General features: G+C 47.7%; 3 protein-coding genes across 5 annotated transcripts in view; all 3 read left to right on the forward strand.

Moving 5' to 3' along the window:
• lpgat1 (lysophosphatidylglycerol acyltransferase 1) overlaps positions 1–6231 on the forward strand; it is a 33175-nt gene extending 26944 nt beyond the window's left edge. The window contains exons 8-9 of the mRNA XM_048984965.1: positions 1770–1876; positions 2232–6231. Coding sequence (XP_048840922.1) covers positions 1770–1876; positions 2232–2383 — 259 coding nt within the window. The 3' untranslated portion in view covers positions 2384–6231. The remainder of the gene's footprint in view (positions 1–1769; positions 1877–2231) is intronic.
• A 2841-nt stretch (positions 6232–9072) lies between these two features.
• Positions 9073–13983, forward strand: nek2 (NIMA-related kinase 2). 2 transcript variants are annotated; one of them, XM_048984963.1, is made up of 9 exons: positions 9073–9336; positions 10267–10484; positions 10781–11021; positions 11218–11300; positions 11391–11517; positions 12029–12248; positions 12397–12451; positions 12679–12758; positions 13219–13983. In XM_048984963.1, exons 1-9 carry the CDS (start codon positions 9241–9243, stop codon positions 13413–13415), a joined length of 1317 nt encoding a protein of 438 aa, XP_048840920.1. In that variant the 5' UTR covers positions 9073–9240; the 3' UTR covers positions 13416–13983. The 2 variants fall into 2 exon arrangements, with proteins under 2 accessions (XP_048840920.1, XP_048840921.1); XM_048984964.1 differs by lacking the exons at positions 12679–12758; positions 13219–13983 and adding an exon at positions 12528–12666 and having other exon boundaries at positions 9077–9336.
• Positions 13984–15588: 1605 nt separating this feature from the next.
• slc30a1a (solute carrier family 30 member 1a) lies at positions 15589–20597 on the forward strand. 2 transcript variants are annotated; one of them, XM_048984962.1, is made up of 3 exons: positions 15589–16768; positions 18307–19222; positions 19771–20597. In XM_048984962.1, exons 1-2 carry the CDS (start codon positions 16192–16194, stop codon positions 19212–19214), a joined length of 1485 nt encoding a protein of 494 aa, XP_048840919.1. In that variant the 5' UTR covers positions 15589–16191; the 3' UTR covers positions 19215–19222; positions 19771–20597. The 2 variants fall into 2 exon arrangements, with proteins under 2 accessions (XP_048840919.1, XP_048840918.1); XM_048984961.1 differs by having other exon boundaries at positions 15593–16768; positions 18307–20597.
• The last annotated feature ends 3894 nt before the right edge of the window (positions 20598–24491 follow it).

Here is a 24491-nt window from a genome sequence, read left to right on the forward strand (position 1 = left end):
AAGGAAACTATTTGCTGGAAAGAAATTAACCACCACCATCACCTTTGCATGTCTTGTACAACTGGGGTATTTTTTTCCCCTCCACTGAGGCCAAACAAGTCAGTATGTCTTTGTAATGGATTTGGGCAGGAAGAACCTCTGCCCTGTTGGATTGGGACTGAAATGCACATTGGCTGGCATGACGTGCACTTTCCCGTAGTCTCCGTCCTGTCAGTGAGGCTCAGCCTGCTGGCCGGAGATGTGCTAGAGATGGACTCTGTGCTACGTGCCTACCTGTGAGCAAGATTTCCGTGTCTGCCTATAAAGAGGTTCAATGCCGTGCCAGAACTTTGATGGAATATCGAGCCTTTAATGTTTTTGTGCGGGAGATATTTGAAACTTGGGTCAAAGTGGTGCATGATCCACTTCTCTGGTGCCCCTGGAGCGGCTTGTGTGAAAGGCCTTGCTAACATGCATCTTGTAGCTACTGAGCTCCCTGCCAGCGTGGGGTTTCTGACCCTCGTCTAAGGCATGTGCAAAAGTTCACATGCTTTCCTGCCGCCATGGTGGTGCAATGGGGGCTCACTGACCCAGGTGTGATGGAGCCATCAGCAATTGTGCTGACAGGGCCATCTCTACAGCTTCTTGCATTCCACATTGGACCTGAATCGTTACAAACTCTTAGATACTGTTATTGAACCGCGCATTCAGTTATGACAGCACCCGGTGATGCCATTTATGAAGTGTTCTGTCATAGCTACTGAACATTGCCCCATCTTTGAAGAAAGACTATGCCATTGAATGGGAGCACATGCCTGTGACACATAGGTATTACACGCAACCGATATGGTTACTTGACTTCATTTTAGAAGGAACAGACTAATTAGGGTGGAAGTATTAGGTTAATAATGATTTTCCTTAAATGCTGCTACTAATACGGCCTGCTTAACTCAAGGGACACATTAGCATAAGCATGACTAAATGTATATGTAATCTAATGAAGTGCTTGTTAGGCCAGACGTCGAGAAAGGGCCTTGTCCGCTTTGATGGGAGTCAGTTACCCAGGACTCATCGTGCCCTGAGTGGCTATGGGTACCTGGCCAAGCTCATCTGTCATTCTTTGAACCTTGGAGACGTGCAGAAGCCTCAGACCGCTGACGTTAACTGTACCTCAATTATAGGCCTCGAGGGATCAAACAGCCCTGCTCCAGTTGGCTGATGGTAACCTAAGCAGCAGAGGTTACCACACTCTCCGCTGTAGGGGGACAGCAGAGCTGTCTGTCTAGCTCATTCCCAGCTGGTTCTTCATTGTGGAGATCCCACTGGATCAGTCAATGATCCTCCTCTGTTACGCCGTTCATAGAAACTAGCATGTGTTTTAAAAAAATTTCACATGTCCGCTAACTTTTCACTCAGCTATGTTTTAAGGAGAAAAGGTTTCCTTAGCAGTAGAGTCGTCTAGCACACTTTCATGCTGACGATTATGTGTGTATTGCTGCATGTTGGGGACATCTGCTGGTTAACGGATGCTCTCAGGCAGTGGGAAAAGTAGCCATGCTAGTTTATGTTGTCACATGACCAAATGCAACAGCTCTGGGTGTGGAGCGCAGGAGCAGTACGCCATACTGACCAGGAAGTACATTTGATTTGCTAATACGCACAAATCCCTTATTCCGCCATTGCTTTATATATGCCATCCTGTCAGTCATGTTTTTGTCCCAAAACGCCCAGTCAGAACAATTTGTGGGTGTTATGACCTCTGATGCATGCTGTTACTATTTATGCCGCAGGATCTACCCCGTCAAAGACGTCCCAGTAGAGACAGAGCAGCTGACGGACTGGCTGTACCAGAGGTTTGTGGAGAAGGAGCATCTCCTGGCCCACTTCTATCAAACAGGTCTGTCGCCCTCATCTTTCTCTTGCTGTGTCGCTGCTGGCTTTGCGTAGAAGGAGAGTAGGAGATTTGGGGGGGGGGCTCACTGTACCATCTGTTTGCAATTCTGCATAGGCGTGCGGGCCTGTTTAAAACCTGCAGGAAAGGTGATGATATCACACTGAGGTGTGAGGAGGCGAGCAGATTTAGCAACTTTTCAATCTCCTTGAACTTATTAGTAATCTGTATAAACCAGGAGTCTATAATAAATATGTATGTGCAGAGCTCTTCCAAGGGTTTCATCCAAGAAAGCAGGATGATGCCATGATATGTGTGTGTGTACGAGTTGCCAGTGACAGTCTCTTCCTTTCTCCCCTAGGTGCTTTCCCACCCCCCAAAGGCCAACAGCAGGCTAACCCTAGGGAGATGACGCTCGACATTGCGTGGCTCCTTGTCATACAGTCACTCGCCTTTCTGTCTGGTTACATGTGGGTCAGTCTTCTTTGCAACTTCTACTGCTGGCTCTTCTGATTTGGCTAGCAGCTGGAAGAGAGATTGGACGGACAGGATTGGGTCTCGATGGCTTCATGGCTCGGGGATCATTCTCTTGATGTGTGAATGTACATTTGCTAAGTTAAAGCATTGAAAACTGTACATCTATGCGGAACATATTTCCCCAAACCATGGACGCTCACTCACACACACACACACGTATATACACACACGTATATACACACACGTATATACACACACGTATATACACACACGTATATACACACACGTACGTACACATACGTACACACACACACACACGTACACACACAGAAAAATGCAGAACTGCAACCACAAACACAAACTAAATAATCATAGGCTCAGGACTCATGAGGAGAAGGACATGGCCGTCACCAAACTCCTCATTTAGATAGTGTGAGGGGAGTGACCTTCCAGCTGTACGCGCTCTTCTCAACCCAATGGGGGCAGCATTTCCATCTCTGGGACACACCTGTCTTTGCCCCTTCTGATACGAAGTTCAAAGACGCATTTAGCCAGAAGAGCTGGAACTTTCCAGGCCCTGCTGCTGTGTATGAGGTCTGCCTGCAACACTGCGATCCTCTTCCTGGCCTCATCTCCTCGATTGCACTATGGATCCGTACTGCCCCCCCCCCCCCTAAACCCAGGGATTCCTCAGATCTCCGGGTTCCCCAGATCCTTTTCTTTTCCCCTGTCCTACTCTTCTTCAAGCCGTTTGTTTCCTGAAAATTTTGTTTCCATTCTGATTGACGGTATCCCAGGTTTGGGTCCCCGTTTCCTTGTTTACACTGATCATCTTGGTGGGGCAGTTAGGATATCGGCCTGGTACTGCCATTGTGACTGGACGGAGATGGAAGCGGCTGCTTCATGTGCCAGAGCAAGGCCCACACGCTGATGACGGCGGACCGATGGCGTGTGGGCGGGGCTCCGGTCGGGCGGGGCTCCGGTCGGGAGGCTGGCGGACACTGACGGAACTGCCTGGGTGCACGCGGCCAATGCCCCGGGATCACCGAGCTGTCTGCAAATATTTAAGCCATATGCTTAGATGGGAAAAACTTTATTTTAAAGGTCTGGGAGTGATAATCTTTATTTTAAGGACTCTTTACCAAAATGGTGTGTTCATTTTTGGAAAATAGCAGACAATTTTAGGTGTTACTGTAAATGTGCAGCGTAACCTGCCCATGTGGGTGTGTGTGTGGGAGAAGCGTCTTTTAATTTCTGCTTTCTGTAGTCTGTTTTTCCTCCCTTTTCTTCTCGTATCTGCTGGGGTCACTCTGGGTAAAATTGGAGCAACAGCAATCGTGTCTGTGACAGCTCAGCTCCTGGCATCTTCGTTTTAAATTACTTGAAATTATCCCGAGTCATGCTTTGTCCGGTCTTGTACATAAATATGCAGGGCGACAGCTAATGTTGTGACTAGAACCCTGTCTTTTTAAGTCCGATGTTGCTCACCTGTTTTAGATTGAAATATCATGGACATTTGATTTGAAGACCTGTCGCTGTTCTGAGATTCTTGTTTCCTTCATCTCCCTGCCAAACACACGATGGATATACGCACAGTGCATTTTCACTACATGGAAATTTCATTATTACTCTTTAGTCAGGGGGGGAAATCGGCCGTATGTGTCAGATGTTGCACTTGCAGTTTTGGGCTGAAGTAGCAGCATCCGCAGCCTGGGGGGCAGCGGGCTGCCGTCTTCAGCCCCAGCGGGAAGGAGACGTGTGGTGCTTTGTCCAGGTGCACAACTGTGGGTGTTCATATGATACATATGAAATAACTGTAGGTTATACATGCTGATTGGAACAAAACACTGACTAAAAATAGACTTCTTCTGTTCATGTCCCACAATGTCATGTTAGTCATTGAGTGTTGGTAAATACAGTCATATAGACTGATAGTTTAAAATGCAGTTTACCGGAATTAGGAATCCTGTCATTTACCAATTGCTTCAGCAATTTAAATAGAAGTCATGTCTTCTAAATGGCTAGCTTATTAGCATACCGGATGGGTTCAGAAAGCTTGGTGGTCCAAATTGGAGAAGCGTATTTCTCCCGTCTCAGGCTAGTGTTTCCATTTACCAGATTCTGCCCCCTCTTGCTTTCCCACTCTGTCTCTGGGCAATATGAATGTTCTGTGTTGGACACTAATTCAGGAAGTCAATAATTAAAATTTAACTCTTTTAACCGCCCCTTCCCCCTGCCCCAGGCTTGGCTGTAAGGCAAAATGCACTGTATCCTATAAGCCTGTATCCGCTTTTAAGAAAGCAGACCCCAGTGCTTCTGGGTTTTTTAACAGTGTTCAGACCCCTGGGTGTTCTAATGGTATGTGTCCCTCGGCGATGAAATAATGTTGAAATCTGTTTTTCGGATGCAGTGGATTTAATGTGCTGTTGGGGATGCTGGTGCCCCCCCTACTTTCGGTAAGAGGCACTGCGAATGCTCCCAAGGCCTGCTTAATGTCCCCATGAGACGAAAAGCTGCAGCTTGACCACTGTAATGCAGTGAATACAAGATCATCGCTCACTGTCAAGAGCTAAGATAACTGGAACAGTGAGGAATTTTAAGTATTCTGATCATTGTAATGTTTAGTTTGCTTGAAGACCAAACGGCCAGCATCAGAATTGTCTTGTACCTGCTTCATCTGTGCCTGAGAAGGCATGTGAGCCAATGTGTCTATTTCCACACCGAAATGGCAAATTCTTCACTGAATTCCCCTTCCTTTTAACGTGTGGATGTTCTTTGGCCGCCTTCAAACACTGCCACCGGAATCAACTAAATCCACACTTAAGGTTGGCCTCCTGCCCATAAGTGCTGTTTTGTGTTGCTCTGTCCATTCTCCGGGTTCTTACATTCCTTTTTTTATCCCATTGATCTTGTGAAAGGGATGCATTTCTGAACAGAGGTGGTCATCTAATATTAATCATAAAGAACAATATGAACAGGCCCTGAAAGGTATCTGGTTGAGATCGACTAATAAATTTTAGTATGAAAACTCTTCGGACCTCTTGGGAGGGGGGGGTTTCTGGCCCGCTTGACTATGTGCTTACACTTGTGATCGGCTCTAAATAGAGGCTACAGAGCAATAGGTGTGCTTGTTGTAACGTAAGTGAAGTTTAGATAAGACTAATGATCTAGTCATCCTAGAGTAGAGCAGTAGAGCAAGTCTCAAGATTTGTGATTACGTGGTAATATCTAGGCTGTAATTTGAATCAAAAGTCGCATTTTCCGTTGTGATCATGGTTTCGAGGCTGTAGTGTATTACGTTTTGTTGAATGAGACCCAAGTCTGACGTAGGAGTGTAGGGGAAAGAGCTTTGATACAGACGCAGGTCAGAGGGGCTCTCTGTGCGTTCGAGGACTGCTGAGACAGTGTCTTATGACAGCAGTTAATTGTGGCTCTCAGAGTTGCTGCAAGTCTCTCAATTCCTGTCGTACTGTTTCAGTGTAATGCACTAATGCGGAAACCACAGGGTTTCGTGCTTTTTAGCTTTAAAGCTGTCCAAGTTGTGAACGTTGGTTTTACTACCGGAAAGGTGATTGGAGACGATATCCTTGACTAAGGATACTGCGTTACAGTAGCCTTAACCACTGTGATCACGTGATCAAGCCTCTGGGAAAAACATTCTGGGGAAAAATGTCCACAAATCTCTGATGCAGTTTATTTCTGTGGCGTCACTGTATGTGTTTGTCGCGATAGTCTTTCCTTTTTTGAAGGAAGAGAAAATGTCTGAATTTTGAATCGAAGAGGAGACTCAGTCAACAATTTTAAAAATGTATTAATTGTGACTATCAGAAGTGTAAGCAAATGGTTTCACAAAATGCCAATACAATAAAAGTTCTTACATGATACCGGACCTGCCTCATTCCATCGCCTTCATGTGGATTGCCTTGATTGAAGCCAATTTACTATGCTTTGTGACACTATCATCTGTTTACTTTGCTGAGGAAATCCAAGCCCTCACAACACGTTTGCTTTCATCAGAATGAAACAGCCTTTCCATGTTGGTCAAAGGAAATAAGAGGCACTCAAGAACAGTGGGATTAGTTGCTTAGTGATTCTGAGTGGCCATTAGTTTTGGAGACGCTAAGTGGTGTTTGCTGATGTTTACCGGTAGGCCTGGGGGGGTTCCTACTCCATTCGTTCTCTCCCTAGATGGCGTCAAACGACCCCTCCCAAACAGACGAATGTGGCAGAAGATCCAGGACCTATTAAGCAGGCGCTTTATTCAGGATGCCTACGCCTCTTTCCAGAGTGCTGAAAGTGAAATGCCAGTGAGTTGGCGCAACTGGAGTCTGTCCGTCGCTCTCCTTGGATTATTCTTTTCTTTTCAGTGGACTTTAGCTTTTCTGCCATAGTTTGTGATTTGGGCAGCATAATGTAATTGTGCAGCTTAGCAGTACTTTGATAGAACCTCCCCTCTGTCTCTCTGGTTCTTCAGGCAACATTCATAGCTTGGCTGATGTGCAGACTGTTTTCTGGAACATTCTCTGGTTCAAGGAAGATGAGTTTTTATGGTGTCTGTATGGGATTGTGCTTTATGCAGCTCATAAGAGCCCATTGTCTTCGGGAGAGTCGGCAATTGGAAGAGGAATTTGGTTCCACAATAAAACATGGGAACTGCTGGTTGTGTAGGTGCTTCTGTCATGACCCTATATTCCGAAGGAGGAAGACGTGAGTACACATGTAGGGAAATTGACAGACAGTGACCTCAGTGGGGACGCCAGGAGCAACTTTTAAAGAGAGTCACAACACTGTCCTTTGGGCTGGAGCTGGAGATCGGTGGTGGGCCCTCTTTGAACCAGCGGGCTCCGAAACGTCCCGCTGTGTGTGAAGGCCACGCCAACCTGCCCGTGCGACAGAAATAGCCACAGCTGAACGCTCATCTCACACGTGCTAGGAGGCTGCAGTGTGCTGAAAGCGACTTAATTTCACTGCTAATTAAAAACCACTGTTCATTATAGCTGAGGATGGCTCATCTCAACAGTGTCTCCAATCAGAATGTGAGGATCATTCTTGTCCATTCTTTCCACAGGTAAGTTTCGATTCACCAGAAGTGCAGCTTTGCCACGCAGACTGTAAATGGGGAAAGCTGAACGGTAATCTGTAAATGTTAATAGTCCAATAAAAAAAGGCCCTTTTATAATCTGCGTTTAGATATGTGTGATTCTTTCCATGGCTGCCAATTAACCAGTGGCATTCTGAAAGCTGGATGTCGCTCTACACCTGTTTCTGATCCAAAAAGCCCCGTGCTGGGATCCGGCTGCTGTGATGTGTAGATAGCATCTGCTCCAGCCCCATAGCTGTCCTCATAGCATCCCTGTCACGCTTGGTGAGTCGCTGTGGTCTCTCTTCAAGCCTGATGTCCGTCCGACACCCAGGATAAACCCCCGGAGTCCTCTTCTGGGGCACTGTGTCCTGCCGCTCCAGCTCATTGAATCCAGCACCAGGAGACCTGCGTGATTCATGCATGACGCAAGCTACTGTGCCCTGGGCTCACGCGTAGACCCCATCCACCTGACCTTCACCTGGCAGGTGCCCCTTGTATCAGGTTCTGTCAAGGTGGATGTAGCAGTTAGCATGCTCATTACGTCATAACAGGCAGACTGATCCTTTGATTTACGCACCAGCTCAGACAATTATTAGAATGACAGCAACAGATCCATAACAGGCTGTGTTATATTAAACAGACTTTACTGTATTAACACTTATGAGTTTCAAGTCAGTGGGTTCTATTGTTCGTGTTCCAGATTTTAATCTCAAGGTAAACTACATATGTTTTAAAACATGTTATGCATTGGTTAAATTGTGTTAAACTCCTACGTGTAAGGTGTGAAGACGTGCCCGGAAGCTGTAGGCTTCAGACTAGTTTAACACTGAGCATAAATGGAGATGGGCTATTTTTACACACTGTTTACCTGCACAGTGTAAGAGTTAAGATGCGAGAGTTGAGGACGAGTGTCCCTTTTTGTAACGCTTTTACTGCCATCTCGTGGTGAGGTTTAAAAACATTAATGGGAGTTGTATTTTTTATACGATACGAAAACCAAATACAGTGGATCTGGAAAGGACAAGACGGCCAATTCCCCAGGACGGCGTCTTCTAAGCGGGCGCTTACCCCCCGTATAAGGTTAAATTCTAAAATGTCATTGTAAAGTCCAGTATAATATTACGTATCAATTTTAATTTAAAATGGTAACTTTTTTAAGTTGGAGGTTTTAATGGCACAGAATTTGCACGACGACAGCATCAATTATGTATAATATCATTATAAAGTGGATTTGACTTAAGCATTTAGTTTAATTAAATTAGCGAAATTATCAGGTATTACGATTTTCCACGTGTCATGTATACATTAACTATTCTTGCGTTACTATTGAACTATTCAGTTTTTTGTAACAAGACGTACATAAGTGATAGTAATACCAAACAAATTACAAACAAAACACATTCAGACATGTGGTAATGTTGCTTTTACAAACGGCTGCAGACGAACATCAAGGTCCCTGGAAGGTGATTAGTTTTTGCTGGACTTTAAATTGTCGACAGAAGTAATTTGGAAGCCCTTTAAGAGAGAGCCCGTTTCCCCTTTAATTACGCGCCATTCTCACGCGGGTTCAGTGCTTGGCAACTTATAGTTTGCATTCATCCTGGACCAATGACAGCGCTCGGATCGTACTCGGGCAGCCAATCGGGTAGCGCTTTTAAGGCACCAGTTTAAATCTTCGGCGTCCCTAGTTCCGGGGTGATCCGCACGCCGTTTTATTTCACCAAGCAGACGCGCTGATCTCGAGTTTATTTACCGACCCGAGCGCTGCTTGGATCCGATTCCCGCACGGCCCGGCCCGGCCCGGCCCGAAATGCCGTCTCGTGTGGATGATTACGAAGTTTTGTACACGATCGGCTCTGGTTCCTACGGAAAATGTCAGAAAATACGGAGGAAATCTGACGGAAAGGTGAGGGCTAGAGCTTGGCACCGTTAACCTGCGCCGGCTGACTGATTGACCAGTATTCATTAAGCTTGTTAACAATGACTTACCACTTCTGCCGTTAATGGTACCACACCATTCCCTCTCGTTAAATGTCATGTCCCAGAAACGCATCTGCCTGCATAAATTTCTTTTTCTTCCGTGCCCTAAGAATGAACATCGTATATCAAAATGGCTTAACGGGTCAGTAGCCCAGTAAACTGTCCTTTTGTGTTATTTTGAAATTCAGAAACGGTGAAGTTTTGTACAAAGATCGGTCATGGTTTGAAGTAACAGTTACCGATGTCGACCTATTACAGCTGGTTTGTTGTGATAAAAACGTGATACCTGAACGTTTTGATACGCAGACGTCTTACAAATTTACTCACCTAGGGCCTATAATATCACGAAGCTGGGTTTCTTGCTTCCCCGTGTTTAAGGTAGTCTGAGTTAAATGCGAGCTAAGTCCATTTAAACTTGGGTACCATACATCTGACAAGTTATCCGACTAGACAAGAAATCCTCCTTCCTAATGCAGGACTTTGATCTTTAGATGTTGAGTCATTTAACCTGACCTCTGGTTGAGCTGAATCAGGTGGTTTAATTGTGAAACTGGCTAGAGAATGTTTGGTTGGGATTTAAGATAAAGGTCTTTATTGTCGCTGCACAGAACAGTGAAATGTCGTTTGGTGGCACTCAAGCCAGCAGAACAGAATATACATTATGCACAATTAATGTAGAAACGTGCAAAATTAAGAGGTGCAAGTGGCAGAATGAATTATATCTGGATCCTCTTGTGCGTGAGTCCTGAGCCTCACTGTGGTAAACTTTTTAGAACCGGTTTGTGGTGCAGATAGTCCCCACCAGCTGTGGTCTGGTAGGTGACCTCGTAATGTCTTGCACACTTGGCCCTGCCAGACGCTGGTGTGGAAGGAGCTGGACTACGGCACCATGGCAGAGGCGGAGAAGCAGATGCTGGTGTCTGAGGTGAACCTGCTGCGGGAGCTGAGGCACTCCAATATTGTACGGTACCACGACCGCATAATCGACCGCACCAACACCACGCTGTACATCGTGATGGAGTACTGCGAGGGCGGCGACCTCTCTGGCCTCATCTCCAGGTGCCTCAAGGAAAGGTGGGTGTGTGGGTGGCCTGTAGAGGGCGCTCCGTCATGGAAACCGTTATTGCGAAGAGCACATACTACCTTATATTGTAATTGAACGGTGTTGGGGAAGTTGCTCACAAAAGTAATCCAACACTATGGTTGAACTTGCGCAAAGTCAAGCATTTGGTTTCAGCCAGGATTGCAGTGGTTAAAGACACAGGCTTCTGAGCTTGAGGTTGTTGGTTTGAGTCCCAGGAGGTTATAGTTTAACCCAAGTGACCCAAAGAGGAACACTAGTGTGGCTAAACGCTTTGTCTCCGTGTCAGGCGATACCTGGATGAGGAGTTCATCCTGCGTGTGTTGGCACAGCTCGCCCTGGCACTGAAAGAGTGCCACCGGAGGCGAGACGGGGCACAGACAGTGCTGCACCGTGACCTCAAACCCGCCAACATATTCCTAGACGCGCAGCAGAATGTGAAGCTTGGAGACTTTGGCCTGGCCAGGATCCTGAACCATGACACAAGCTTCGCCAGGACCTTCGTGGGAACACCCTACTACATGTCCCCAGTAGGGTCTGCTCTCCTGCCCACGTCTCCTTTTTTTTTCTGTGAAAGGATGGCCCCTGCATCACATCAGAATTGTTACTCGTCAAGCCAAACCGTCGTTTCAAAACGCAGGCATTTAATGAAATTGCATTTATCTTGGGCTTTAAAAGCTGCTTTGTGCAGAGTATGACCACATGGTTTGTCATGTTGTACCGCAGGAACAAATGAATCGGCTGTCTTATAATGAGAAGTCCGACATATGGTCTCTGGGCTGCTTGCTGTACGAGCTGTGCGCCCTGTCGTAAGTACTCGGCCTGCGGCTCGACCCCTGGTGCCCAACCTGTCACGCGCAAAGCCAGGTGGTGATGCCCCCCCACCCCCCCCCACACAGGCCCCCATTCACGGCACACAACCAGGCAGAGCTGGCGGAGAAGATCCGAGAGGGCAAGTTCCGGCGGATTCCGTATCGGTACTCAGAGGAGCTGAACAATCTGCTGTCCAGGATGCTGCATTTAAAGGTTCGACGAGCAACCTGGGGGAGAAAACCACGACGCAAATGGGGGCATTTACTCGTTTGGCGGGGGCTGTGCAGAGAGCAGCATCGTTTACCATGACTTACAACACATGTGTAGGGCCACAAGTAGTTGCTGCACTAAATATTAGACGTTTTCCTTGTGTAGGAGATGCTGAAGCTGTGTGTTCTGCTAACCAGATGGCAAACTATGATGTTCTGATTCTGCTCACTAGCTGCTTAGTTTTTGAAATTTAATTTAATTTAAGTGGCGCTCCAGAAATAAACCAGCCTTTGTTTACAAGACAGAGCACAAACTCGCATATAAAAAACTTTAGGTGGTGCTGTTCGTTACTGATTAAGACTGTTAATCATACCCTTACTTGCCATATGATTCAGGTAGAGCTCCAGCTACCTTGTGAACCTCCTGGTTTATCCCCGTCACTGGTATGCGTGTGAGTACACTGGCGTCTCCACTCGGTCACGCTTGCTGGCCTCTGGCTCCGTTCCCCGGCTAGGACTACCTGAGGCCGTCTGTGGAGTGCATCCTCCAGAGTGAGCTGATCGCGGATGTGGTGGCGGAGGAAAACAGGAGGGCGCAGGACAGGGAGAGACGTAGGTCAGGCGACAGCACTCAGGCAAAGGCCCAGGAGCCATGGCTGGCGGAGCTGCGGCTGAAGGAGCAGCAGTTGCAGGAGAGGGAGCGCGCTCTGAAGGACCGCGAGGAGCGGCTGGAACGTGAGTGGGCCAGCTGGGGGGGGCTTTGACTGGAACTGTGTGAGATGTCAGTTAGTTCTGTCATTGTGCATGTTTATTTGCTGTTTGTTCGTTCATGCTACTGAGGCAGTGACATGATGATGTGTGGAACTAACTGTCTTTTGTAAAGGAAGGGAACAGGAACTTTGCATTCGGGAGAGAATATCAGAGGAGAATCTTAAAAGGTAGACTTTTATCAATGATTAATTTTTACCCCCCCCCACCCACCACCAGTTGTCAGTAGATTATTTTCCCCTGCAGAGTGTTTGTGCTGCAGCTGGGCTCTTGTTGTTCTGTGTGGTGTTACTGCTGAGTCACGCAACCTGAACCCTCTGGCCCCCTCCCACTGGCTTGGGTCATCTTACCCGTAAGCGTGGCAGCTAACTCTATACCCCCATCCCCTCCCAAAAAGAGCTGAGACTCTGATGCGGAAGCTGACCCTGGCTAAACAGGGGCGGAGGACACCCCCGGCTCCGTGTTCCAGTGGGACAGGTACGGGGCCCGATCCTCCACCACTGGATCCACTGCGTGTTGGAAACTAGACTTCGCTCTTCATTCTTATGCTTTTTTTATGAACCCTGTTCTGTAAAATAAAACATGAATTTTATTTATTGGGGTGGAAACACACCGCTGTGATCCTGTAATGAGTGACTGAATGATTTAATTTCATAGAGTACAGTGCATTTTATTAAATTAAACCAAACTACATAAACTTGAATTTTGACATTTTGGGCCGAACAAACACCCATTGTCACTGTTTGTATGACAGCCTGCTGTTGGGGGTTCATATACACCCCCACCCCACCGTACACTAATCTGTAGGGCAGAAGTGTCATGTAGGTTTCAAGCCAGGCCGGGTCCTATAGTTTGATCTGCTCAATAAATGGTCCATGAAGGTGAAAGATCCACCCACCCATTGCTGAGGTGACCATCCACTTTGTGTTGGTTCCAGATGAGGAGGAGGGACTCTTCCCCGGGAAGAAAAAGGTCCACTTTGCTGGGGACAGCAAGGAGAACAGGAGACCCCTGAAAGACGAAGGTCGAGAGCTGAAGCAGAGGTTGCAGGCGGCTGGGCGGCGGGCACAGGTCCTGGGTGAGGTGGAGAGACAGTACCACCTGAAGAGCAGGCAGCTGCTGGGCATCCGATGACCACTGGGTGGCACCATACTCGGCCTCATTGTAACATATAAAAGTGTATGTGTGTGTGTGTTTGGCCCAAATGGGCACAAACAGTGCTTTCTGTGGACTGCTGGTCTTTGTCTGTCTGTCATGCAGTGTCAAGGGGGGTGAATGTGATTGGTTGAAAAACCATATTTGACAGTAATATGGTCAATATACAGATTCCACTGAAAATTGATTAAAAAAAAAAAAAAACTTTCCAGGAATGTTCCAGGCAACTTGCATGATAATGATCCTAAACACAGACATCAGACTCCTCTTCTGCATAGACATAGGAGTGTCGAAACGCTGTGTTGCTGTTGCGGGGGGATCGTTACTGGCAGTTACAAAAACCCCTGCATTTCATTCTGAACTGACACTCCATGTGTAAATATTCACTAGATTCATTAAATGTGTCTGGGTGTATTTGATTTTCTAAAATGTTTATATAGGCATTTTATATGTTTGTTAATTCTGTCACTTTCCTTTATTTGTTTAACTCTCAGAGATGTACCAACAAATTGTTTTATAGGAGTAAATGAAGCTTTGGGTTTTAGAATATCTGATGTGGTGTCAAATTTATTGTCATTTACTAAACAAAAATATAATCGATAAATTACAAAAATCTAATTTTCTTTTGGTATGTTAATTGGCCTTATGGTAACCTTAGTCACACACTGATGTTTTGAGACGTCTATATGCTTTTGGGGGGACAGGGACATTGGAGGGCCGTGGTTACCCTGGTACACTCTGTGGGCCCAGCGTTTGACCTCAAATACACAAGATTGGGCGGGGGGGGGACAAGGTGACATTTTGTCTGGGGGCTCAGAATCTCCAGGAATGCATCTAGGTGTGGAAGATGCAGATTTAAATGCTGAGGTTTGTTTATTGGGGGGATGAATGAAGGCAAATTACATGTTGGGCTGTACGCATTGAACCGAGTGACTTTCCCCTCCACTGTTGGGTTATTATCAGACGATTGCACGAGGGGGGGCTCCTACGCTCCTAATTTGATAATTCATATAGATGGATTTCATGACTGGGGAATGAAATCAGCCTTTAATTTCACAGGTTTATTTTACAAAAACCTCAAATTAAAATCCTGCTTGAATCACTGAGTACCAGCACCGATGTACTCCTCAGTTTGCCTCAGTTTTGTGCTGCTTTCAAAATCGTTTTCTCACGCTTGTCTATGCGGAGCATAACGTGCAGATGTCCACAAGGGGGAACCAAACTGCCCCTATAAACAACCCAATCTGTTAAACACTGATCAGGAAGGTAACCCGTTTATGCCCTTCTTCCACATTTTTATAATACATTTGAATTTCATTACACACGTAATTAGAACTTACCACTCGTTTGAAGTTCAGATCAGGAGAATATAAGTGGTCGTGTTGATGAGAGAAAAAGATAAGCTTCATTCAGTGTATTTACTCCCCAGGGCCCTCCAACTACGGCCCTGGAGAGCTGCTGTCCAGTAGGTTTTCTATCCTGTCTGGCTTCAGATGAACCACATCTGCTCTCAGGTAAATACAATGAATACTTGTGGCTCATCAGAAGCGCTGCACTTGGAGACCCCTGAACTATACGATAGAGTGACACTAAAGTAACTGCACTTTATTTATGTATTCTTAAGACTTTGCAGCAGCCTGTGAATTCAAATGCATTCGACCAATCGATAATAATAATAAGTGTTATAGCGATAGTGGAGAATTTGTGGGTTTTCACGCAATGATTTTTCCAGAAGCAGAAGCTGACCAAGACTTTCCACACGGTTCGGAGCCCAGACTGTCTGCACACCGCGCCGCGCATCCCGCTTAGGGACGTGTTCAGCGCTCGGATTCCAGCCGGGCCTTGGTGGAATTTTCCAAGATTCCGCCCCATATCAGCTCCCGACCACTAACTTAAATCTAACGTTATATACTGTACTATATAATTATAAAGACTGCTTGTTACATTTCTATTAACTTCCAATAGCGAAAATCATATTTTTGCAAAGGATCGACGTAGCTTTATTTCAAGTCGTTGGGCATTATGAATGTCGCCTGGTACTGATACCTGATGTTGTGTTAAACACCAGCACTTAAAATAATAATGTAATAAAAAAAATAATTAATTTCCATTGATCTACATAAGCATCCACCGCGTTGCCTTGGCATTTTGCACCGAAAAAGAGGGGGAGCAGGCGGGGTAATTGCTGCGATTGATGGTCCGATTTACCAATCCGATCCAGGTACGTGTAACGTTATGCGTCACGAAAATTCAGCAGCAGTGTGTATGGAGCACCCGTGTATGGAAACGGCTCTCTTGCTAATCGCGCCGCTTCGTGGACAGTGTGCTCCCCCCCTACAACCCAGCTAAATGGTGCGAGCCGCTTCCCGCCGGCCGCCAATCGCGGAGCGCCGGGGGCGTGGCCGTCGCGAGTCCCCCTGTTCCGTGTGAAAACTTTGCCGGCGGTCCGGGTGCAAAGTTTGAACCCGTCTGCAAAGAAGCGAGCGGCCGCAGCGTCTGGCCGTGGCCCCACTTTCGCGCGGCACCGCAGCTTCCGCACCACCACCCCGTCTTTTATCGGAGACACACTGCCCTTCGCAAAGGATTGAAATGATGACAGTGTGTTAACAAAGGAAGCTTGAGCACTGAGATCGAAGGATCGCGGAGCCGGTGTCGGCGTGTGTAGAGAGGAGCGGCGAACCACCGACGGGAAGCTTGTGTCCCCGTAGCCCTGCTGTACAAACCCAGGTCTCCCGGCGTCTTTCGGCTGGTGAAGATGGACTGCGAGCCGAACCGCGTCCGGCTGCTGTGCATGCTGGGGCTGACCGCCGGCTTCTTCGTGGCCGAGGTGGTGGTGAGCCGGCTCACGTCGTCGCTGGCCATGCTCTCCGACTCCTTCCACATGCTGTCGGACGTGATCGCGCTGCTGGTGGCGCTGGTGGCCGTGCGCTTCGCCAGCCGGACGCAGGCCACCAGCAAGAACACGTTCGGCTGGATCCGCGCCGAGGTGATGGGCGCGCTGGTCAACGCCGTCTTCCTCACGGCGCTCTGCTTCACCATCATCTTGGAGGCCGTGCAGCGCTTTACCGAGCCGCATGAGATCGAGTCCCCGCAGGTGGTCATCGGTGTGGGCGCCGCCGGCCTCCTGGTTAACTTGCTCGGGCTCTGTATGTTCCACGGCCACGCGGGGGGCGGCGGGCACGGCCACTCCCACGGGGGGCACTCCCACGGCGGCAGGAAGGGCAAGAGGGCCAAAGGCTGCAAGGCGGACCGGCCCGGCGGGGCGTCGGGCGAGGAGACCAACCTCGTTGGAACCTGCGGCAGCCCGAACGGGGTCAACGCCGACAGAGCTGGTGAGTCTCGGTCCGGCTCGCTCTTCGGTCTCCTGTTCGCGGCCCCGTACCAGCTGCCGGTCCGGTCTCGCCTATTGCTGATGCCATTTTATTTTAATGAAATTTTTCGCGGTTAGTCACCGTGTGCAGTAATGCGTTAATCTGAGGGTTTCCTGGTCTGAACCATGCAGTACCCGTTACATGCGGGTGGAGGTGGCTGCAGCTGAGATTCCTGTTCAGACTTGTGTGATTTTGGAGGACGTTGCCCCAGCAGGGTGGGTGATGCAGCCTGCATCAGAGGCCGCCCCCTGGCTCCGAGTCCGGCGAGGTGGGGTTAGGGTCTCGGGGAGTCTTAGTGGAGGCGGGCTCTGGGTCTTTTGTGAGTCCTCTGGTTAGAATGAATGCTCTAGATCTTTCCTCCCGTTGATAAGCTACTCTTATCTCTGCATAGTTGCTTCTAAGTAAGCCGTTTACCCATGAAGCTGTTACCTGGTTTTAGGACTAACTTTCAGCAACCATTATAATGCTTTTTATCTGTATATTATGTTCTCCCATCTCCCAAGCAAGTGTCTCCAATGGTGTTTGACTAGGGGTGTGAGACAGCTTCTTTACTGTCACTCAGGGTTCCCTTGTAGCACCTGGGAACCTGGATGTCAGACGTGTTTGTGTTGTGCTGAGCATCACCTCTGTGCTGGTGTCTTTAGCATCCTAACACGTCCATATGGTGTGAGCAGCTTTTCTCACTAGCTCTTCATTAAGCACTGATCCCTCTGTATCCATGGTAACCCCTCTGTTACATGAGGTCTTGTGTGTTTCGGCCAGAACCTCAGTAAATGGGATGTCAGGATCCCCCCGAAGTAGGAAGAGTGCACGCATGAGCAAGCCAGTTTGGAGGAGGTCTGGTGTCTGGATGGTCACTGTCAGCTCCTCCTGCCATGGCTGCAGCCCTGACCTGGTCCCCGGTCTGCGGCTATGAAGCTATTCAGTGCTTCCTTCCATAGGCCAGAGACCGGCACCATTTGTGTGTATGAGGATCTGCCCCTGGTGGGCTTCTGATTTCCCAGTTCTTTCCCAGTCTGTCTTTTATTGGTCTGATTTTGTTTTGAGGCAGATTATGTCTCTTTATCTTTCTTTTATTTAGTTTAATTCTCACCAAATAGTCAAGAAAAGGTCTGTTGGCAGGATTGTACCCTTCTCTCCTGTTCTGCATGTCAATGTTTGATATTTTGAATAGAATATGATATATCATCATCACAGGCTATTTTTGAATAAAGGCTGTCATTTTCTGAATAGTTCTGTAGTATAATACTATACTATACTGCTTGGGCTTGTATATTAAGATTAAGATGGCCTTTATTGATCCCAGTGGGAAATTCTGGGTATTCAGGGGTCCCATAGTCATAACCGTCTTGCCTTTAAGCTCCAGATGTTTTATTAATTTGTCCTGTCCCAGTGTAGCTTAACCCATCTTTATCCACGTCACAATCCTGACCAAGGCTAGACGTGTCTCCCCCCCCCCCCCGCCCCCCAGCACTGACTCCCATCTCTGTCCTCCGCAGAAGTGCACCGAGCAGATAGCCCAGACGTGCAGGTAAATGGCGGTGCCCCCTATGACGAGCTGGAGCAGAGCCAAGACTCGGCCTCGCAGCTGAACATGCGCGGCGTCTTCCTGCATGTGTTGGGTGACGCCCTGGGCTCCGTCATCGTGGTGGTCAACGCGCTCATCTTCACCTTCGTGTGGAAGCCCTGTCCCAAGGGGGAGCCGTGCATCAACCCCTGCACCAGCAGCCACTGCACCGACCATCAGCACGTCAACCACACGCTGGTGGATCTGTCGGGCAACTGGACGGGCACCGTGGCTTCGGCGGGGCCGTGTTGGGTGCTCTACCTGGACCCAACCCTCTGCATCATCATGGTGGGCATCCTGCTGTATACCACGTACCCGCTGCTGAAGGAGTCGGCCCTCATCCTGCTTCAGACGGTACCCAAGCAGATCGACATGCACCAGCTGAGCGAGCGGCTCCAGCAGCTGGACGGTGTGCTGGCCGTTCATGAGCTGCACATCTGGCAGCTGGCTGGCAGTCGCATCATCGCCACGGCGCACATAAAGTGCCACGATCCGGCGTCTTACATGGACGTGGCCAAGCGCCTCAAGGACTTTTTCCACAATGAGGGCATCCACGCCACCACCATACAGCCCGAGTTTGTCACCGTCAACTCGGAGTCTCGGACCTCCCTGTGCGAGCTTTCCTGCCTCACGCAGTGCGCGCCCAAGCTGTGCTGCGGGGCGGCGGACAAGGTCGCCGTCGAGAAGAGGCCTGAGAACAAGCCCCCGGCTCTGGAGATCATCAGCGAGGCCCAGGAGAGCTCCAACCAGGAGCAAACCCCCTCTGTCACCTCTATTCAGGTGGTGGCCAGGCAAGAGGCAGAGGCCGTCTTCTCCAGGGAGGTCGAGTCGTCGCTGTGAGGAGGACGGTAATGGTCTTGAGATCCACATGAGGTCATCACCTCCCTAGACAGACCTATGGGTGGAGCTCGCAACCTCCCTCGCGGCAGGATGGAAATCCGCACTTGGTCAGGTTCCACCCAGCCGCGACGAGAGCCGGTCTCCGCGTTCCTTTCCACTGTCGTGGAATATCGCCGTATCTCTGCCAAAGCTTCTCAACACACCAACTGCTGGAGGGGGACATACAAGTCAAAGCACATCTGCAGGTTTCAGCGTATAGTGGTTTTTGTTCCCGGACCGCCTTCAAGTCCTCGCCCCCCCAGTAGAAGATTTATTTTATGATGTGTAATTTATGTATTTAAGTTATTCTTTGTCTGTATACATAGACACTTTTAAAATCTAGCTCCGATATCACAGCCAGGCCGGCTGTCAGTACTGGACCTTAGAATACAAGCTTCACCTGTGATGTTAAATATAAGAAATGGTCTCCTAAACACTGTGCTTATTTGTCTTCATGCCTTGGAACCTGCTCACTAACCCTCAGTAGATCTCGTCTCCTTCACCCTGCCTTTAACAGGAGCTACTTCAGATAGCCGTGGTTGGTCAGCTGTGTTTTTCCACAATGTAGTGAAGTGGCAAGTCCAATCAGCCCTCATTTGAAGATGGGACACTTCGCGTATGATTTACGCATCACTGATAAAGTCCGTCACCGAATGACGACGAAGAAGTGGATGGCAGAGAAGTCTGACTTTCACCATTGCCGCTGGAGGACAAATGTCACTTTTGGGTGGATAGTCCTGTAATTACCCCGAGAGGAACTGGATGTGAGGTCACGAAATCCCCAGTTAAGGGTCATGTGTTTTACCACTACTTTGCATGAGCGGGCTGTAGTGCATCATGTGAACGCAGCTCCTTCTAAGGTGCTAAGGGGCGCAACCACTGAACGCCCCCCCCCAACATTTCCCGTCCAAGTAACTGATGGTCAGAAAAGCTCCCCTTTAGTGTTGTCGTCGGGGGTGTTTGTGCTCTGTACTTGTAAAACTGTTTTGGTCCGCTTTAGTATTCCCGCTTGTTCGGCCATCTTCAGTGGTCGTCGCATAATTTCCCCTGACATTCTCCCTCATTTATAAAAGGATGTTTTATTTTGAGAGTGATTCACGGATGCATTTCAGATTTTCACACAAATGAAATGTATGCAGTGTAGGAGGGGCTGTTCCGGCTGCGTGCTATAAGATATTCTCCCGTAGAAATTCTCCCGTAGTTTTATGCTTTGACTGTGGCGGTGTGACGTCCTGATAGCAGCTCTGTACTTGTAAAATTTAATTTGTGTCATTTTGAATTTTAAATGTACTTCACCGGCTGTAATGTTGGTATTTGAGCATTAAACACGGCTGTTGACGTGCAGTTGATGTCTGTATGGTGTAGGGATGGAAATTTCGAGCGGAATTACTAGTTGACTGATCTTTATTCGAATAATATTCAGTTAACGCCACCACACACACGTACACCAATAGAGTATTGATCAAGATATTTCTTTCCATACAAAATATTGCAGGTAACGTTAGAAGGTAGCTTGAAAAAATTTAATTGAAACTCAAATTAAACTTAAGAGATGACAATAAAGTTTAAATGCCTCCGCCTTATACAGTTATACCAAATGGATATTTCTTGGTGTTTACAACAATACCCTAACGATTCTTTCTCTGGCTTATAGGCTATTTCGTTAATTTATTTCCATGCAGATTGTGACATCACTCATTCCGAATAATATAATCAAAACACTGGGAAAAGCCAAGTCGGTAGCTCACATTCTGGTTTACAGACAAGTCTCTACTGATACACTGACAATTTGCTCATATTTAAAATTATATTAAGAACAAATTTCAAGAACATTTACCACCGGCCATAGCATCCTAAATGTATATTAAATTAACAGCAACAGCGTAATCAAACTATGCAACAGGCGCAAAGCAGGGCCGATCGAGCGCTTGCTTTTGCTCCATATCGCACATGTTGAAAATTGCTAGTTTATAAATGTTTTTGAATATTCCACCATGCTAACTCATCCCTACTGTGGTGATGAACAGCCCCCCCTCCAGTGCCAGTTCTACCCCCTTCCTTGTTTCTGTCTAATGGCCACCATGCTCATGTCGTCACTGTTCACATACATGGAGTCCTTCCCCTAGCTGTTCGGGCTGCCGTGTGCATTCTGACATAACCGGTGGCGTTTTCACCCCGCGACGTTCTGCGACAGTCAGTCATTCCTTTCACTCCACGTACACCGGTGCCGGCTGCTTTTTGCCCACCCCCTTTGCACACGCTCCCGCCCCAGCGGCAGCGTTACTCATGCTGTCGTCACAGATGCTTGCGGCAGAACCTCTCCGTCCTGTTCCCCCCCCCCCCCCCCCATCAGCTACAGTCATGGACATGAACAGTCTACATGAAAAACACATATTGATGTAGAAACTCTCAAAACCCAAAAAGCCATCGGAAGGATGTGTGAAGCGTAAAAGAAACTTAATGTGACCATTTCAGGAGGTGTGTCACTGTCACTGTGTCACGCTGAGCTGGGCCAAGAGTGACTGAGGACTGTGGCTTTGACACCTAGCAGAAGGTCTGTAGGACCGCTTCAGCGATGCGATGTGCTTCCGAGGACAGTACACACAGCATCTTTTTTTAAATGTTTTATTATTTAAAATGATTTACTCTGAGACGACGAACACAGTGATCCCACCACTGAAAGACTGGCCGAGCTGTCGAGGTGACCTTGAACCGCTTACTAGTGGCAGAGAAAATCTCCATGAGATAAATGTGGAGAGTTTGGAAGCGTTTGAGCTACCTGCAAACAGTGGGAGGTCCCAGCATCCTCTCAGATGTCTTCTGCAGATAAGAGCGAAACCCAAACTGCAGAAGCTGGTTGTAAATTGACATAATTCACTGGATTCTCATCACATCTGACTGAGTCAGATTCCTTGCAGTGTTTATATACCAGATGTAGCTGACTGAGACAAGAATGAAAGTTTTCTGCTCTTGGTTAAACTTTAAGTTACGTGACCCAGTACTTAACTTAAGTGAAGTTTAACAAAGAATCTCACATCCCATTGAACTTTGACCTATGTAGCCCAACCCCCACCCCACTCCCCAACCCTCTGTTTGGGTTCATGCATCACCATACCTTCTCCACGTCTCTCCCCCCCCCACCTCTTTTATTCCGATGGAAGCGGGTGTCTCACAGACTATGCCAACGCCACGAGATCCTGCTATTGTGTGCCGTTGGTAACACCCCCGAATTCCTTTCATCCCCGGGGTTTCCAGACTGGGCCATGTCATCCTATGTCACGTTCCAGTGCAACCCCCCCATCGGGACAGACAATTCAATGTAAACAGGATGATTTTGCTGCTATTGTCAGCCGACAATGCTGATTTGTGAAGAAAGCCAAGCAGTCGTACAATGCAGACGATGTTTGTTTGTCTTCACTGTACACGCTGTTCGTTCGCTCTTTTCACACGAAGCAGCATTGTTTTGCTAGCGTTAGCTCACAAATGCTAGCATCTGAGCAATACTCCCGTTCGTTCACTTTTCAAAGTTAATTCTCTTAATATCTGTTTGAGCTCTTTTCTGTGGGCGTGTACCGTTGCTGAAACGCTGGAGGTGGCCTTTCATTGAGCGTCGTTTCGCCCCACACCGGCTCCGAGATGAGCGATTCAGTGAGCCAGCTGTCGGACGCCCGCTTAGCACCTCAAACAGCCACTTACATCATGCTCAACAGCCCTGGGCTAATGGCATTTCCCACTGCGGTAGATGAGGTCAAAGATCATTTACTCTGATAGGGAAAATAAAGCCTTTCAAAGGTGTTTTTTTTTACCTTATGACTCATAAGACCACAGGAAACATTACGCAATAACGTTATTCACACACTTTTTAAAGAGAGAACAATTTGGATTCATCGCGGTTACACCATCAACAAAGAGAGGCTGAAGGGCTTTGCATATGTACCAGTGGAGACCTTTTCTGATTTTCTGGCCTGAATCAGTTCTGCCGAACACTTCTGAACAGCTCTTCATAATCCGCCTCATGTCATAACCATTTTCAATAGTCACTTTTATTTTTCATTAAGTTGGTGTGAACAGACTTCACATCGCACGAGGGGACTGGAATAACAGCGTCCCTGTGCCTGAACACAGTGGCGTTGTCTTGTGACTCCTGTGTGAGCCTTTTCAGTCGGGATCAAAGCTGACCTGTCCCACCAAGGGAGATCGTTTCAAACAACTTTGAACCAAAAAAAGGGGAAACCCTAACTTTATAAACTCCCTGTCACACTGTAATGACTTCAATGCCTTTTTCTAAAGCAAAATCACATGACAGTATCATACCTGACCTGTCTGAAGGAAATTAGACATTTGGCGCCTCAAGCAAGCAATCTTGTGTGATACACTGGTGCTACACTTAAGGTAAGGAGCGTGCACAGATACTCCACTGAAACACGACATTTAAGTGACCTGAAAACAGATGGTACCTTAAAATTGCAAAGCCATAACTGTAGCTGATCTGTACTAGCGACAGTATGAACACTGAGGTGCTACTGACTCTGTAATACTGCTGGTATGGACACTGAGGTTGGGCTCTTCAGTAGTACACTATGTCCTAACCCACCTAGGCACATGCAGCCGCTAAAAAGAGTAGACAAGCAGAAACCTGTTTAATTACAGTTCCTGCGTGACAAAGACACAGCTCAGAAGGGACTGAAACCCCCAATCCTGATGCCTTATCAATTAGGACACTGGCTCGTATACCAGTGTGTGTCTTATCAGTAAGTAATTGTTTCACAGACAGAATGTACAGTGTGATTCGACCTCTAATGTCACGGACTTTGATCTCTAAGAACAAGCTGCAGTCGTTAAAGGCAAACAGATAATTCTCTTGCGAAACTGGCTGCAGGGATCACCTCAGTCACATTGGTTCCAGGACCCCCTGCAGATACCAAAATGCTTAAGTCACTTATATAAATTGATGTAACATTTGAATGCAACCTACGCAATCGGCTTCCCTTCTTGGTAAGTAACAGTCAGTGGGTCTAAACCATGAGGAATCCCTGTCCTGGTTCCCCACAGGGAATTTAGGTCTGGAGACCAGTGGCATCCTGAACACATTCCAACCCTCTGATCCCAGTGAGCAGATATGACTGGAGCTTCTGGATGGATCAGGGGGGGGGGCGGGGGGACCAAAGGCGCCATGCTGGACACACGGTGCCTCCAGAGATGTGAAATATTTCTCCACCAGAATTCTGGGCCCACATA

This window comes from Brienomyrus brachyistius, chromosome 19 (assembly GCF_023856365.1).
Source record: "Brienomyrus brachyistius isolate T26 chromosome 19, BBRACH_0.4, whole genome shotgun sequence".
NCBI classification, from domain to species: domain Eukaryota; kingdom Metazoa; phylum Chordata; class Actinopteri; order Osteoglossiformes; family Mormyridae; genus Brienomyrus; species Brienomyrus brachyistius.

Coding starts and splice junctions, on each gene's coding strand:
- nek2 (XM_048984963.1), top strand. CDS start 9,241: ATGCCGTCTCGTGTGGATGATTACGAAGTTTTGTACACGATCGGCTCT. Junction 11,022..11,217: donor CACCCTACTACATGTCCCCA/GTAGGGTCTGCT, acceptor GTTGTACCGCAG/GAACAAATGAATCGGCTGTC. Junction 12,452..12,678: donor TCAGAGGAGAATCTTAAAAG/GTAGACTTTTAT, acceptor CCTCCCAAAAAG/AGCTGAGACTCTGATGCGGA.
- slc30a1a (XM_048984962.1), top strand. CDS start 16,192: ATGGACTGCGAGCCGAACCGCGTCCGGCTGCTGTGCATGCTGGGGCTG. Junction 16,769..18,306: donor GGTCAACGCCGACAGAGCTG/GTGAGTCTCGGT, acceptor TGTCCTCCGCAG/AAGTGCACCGAGCAGATAGC.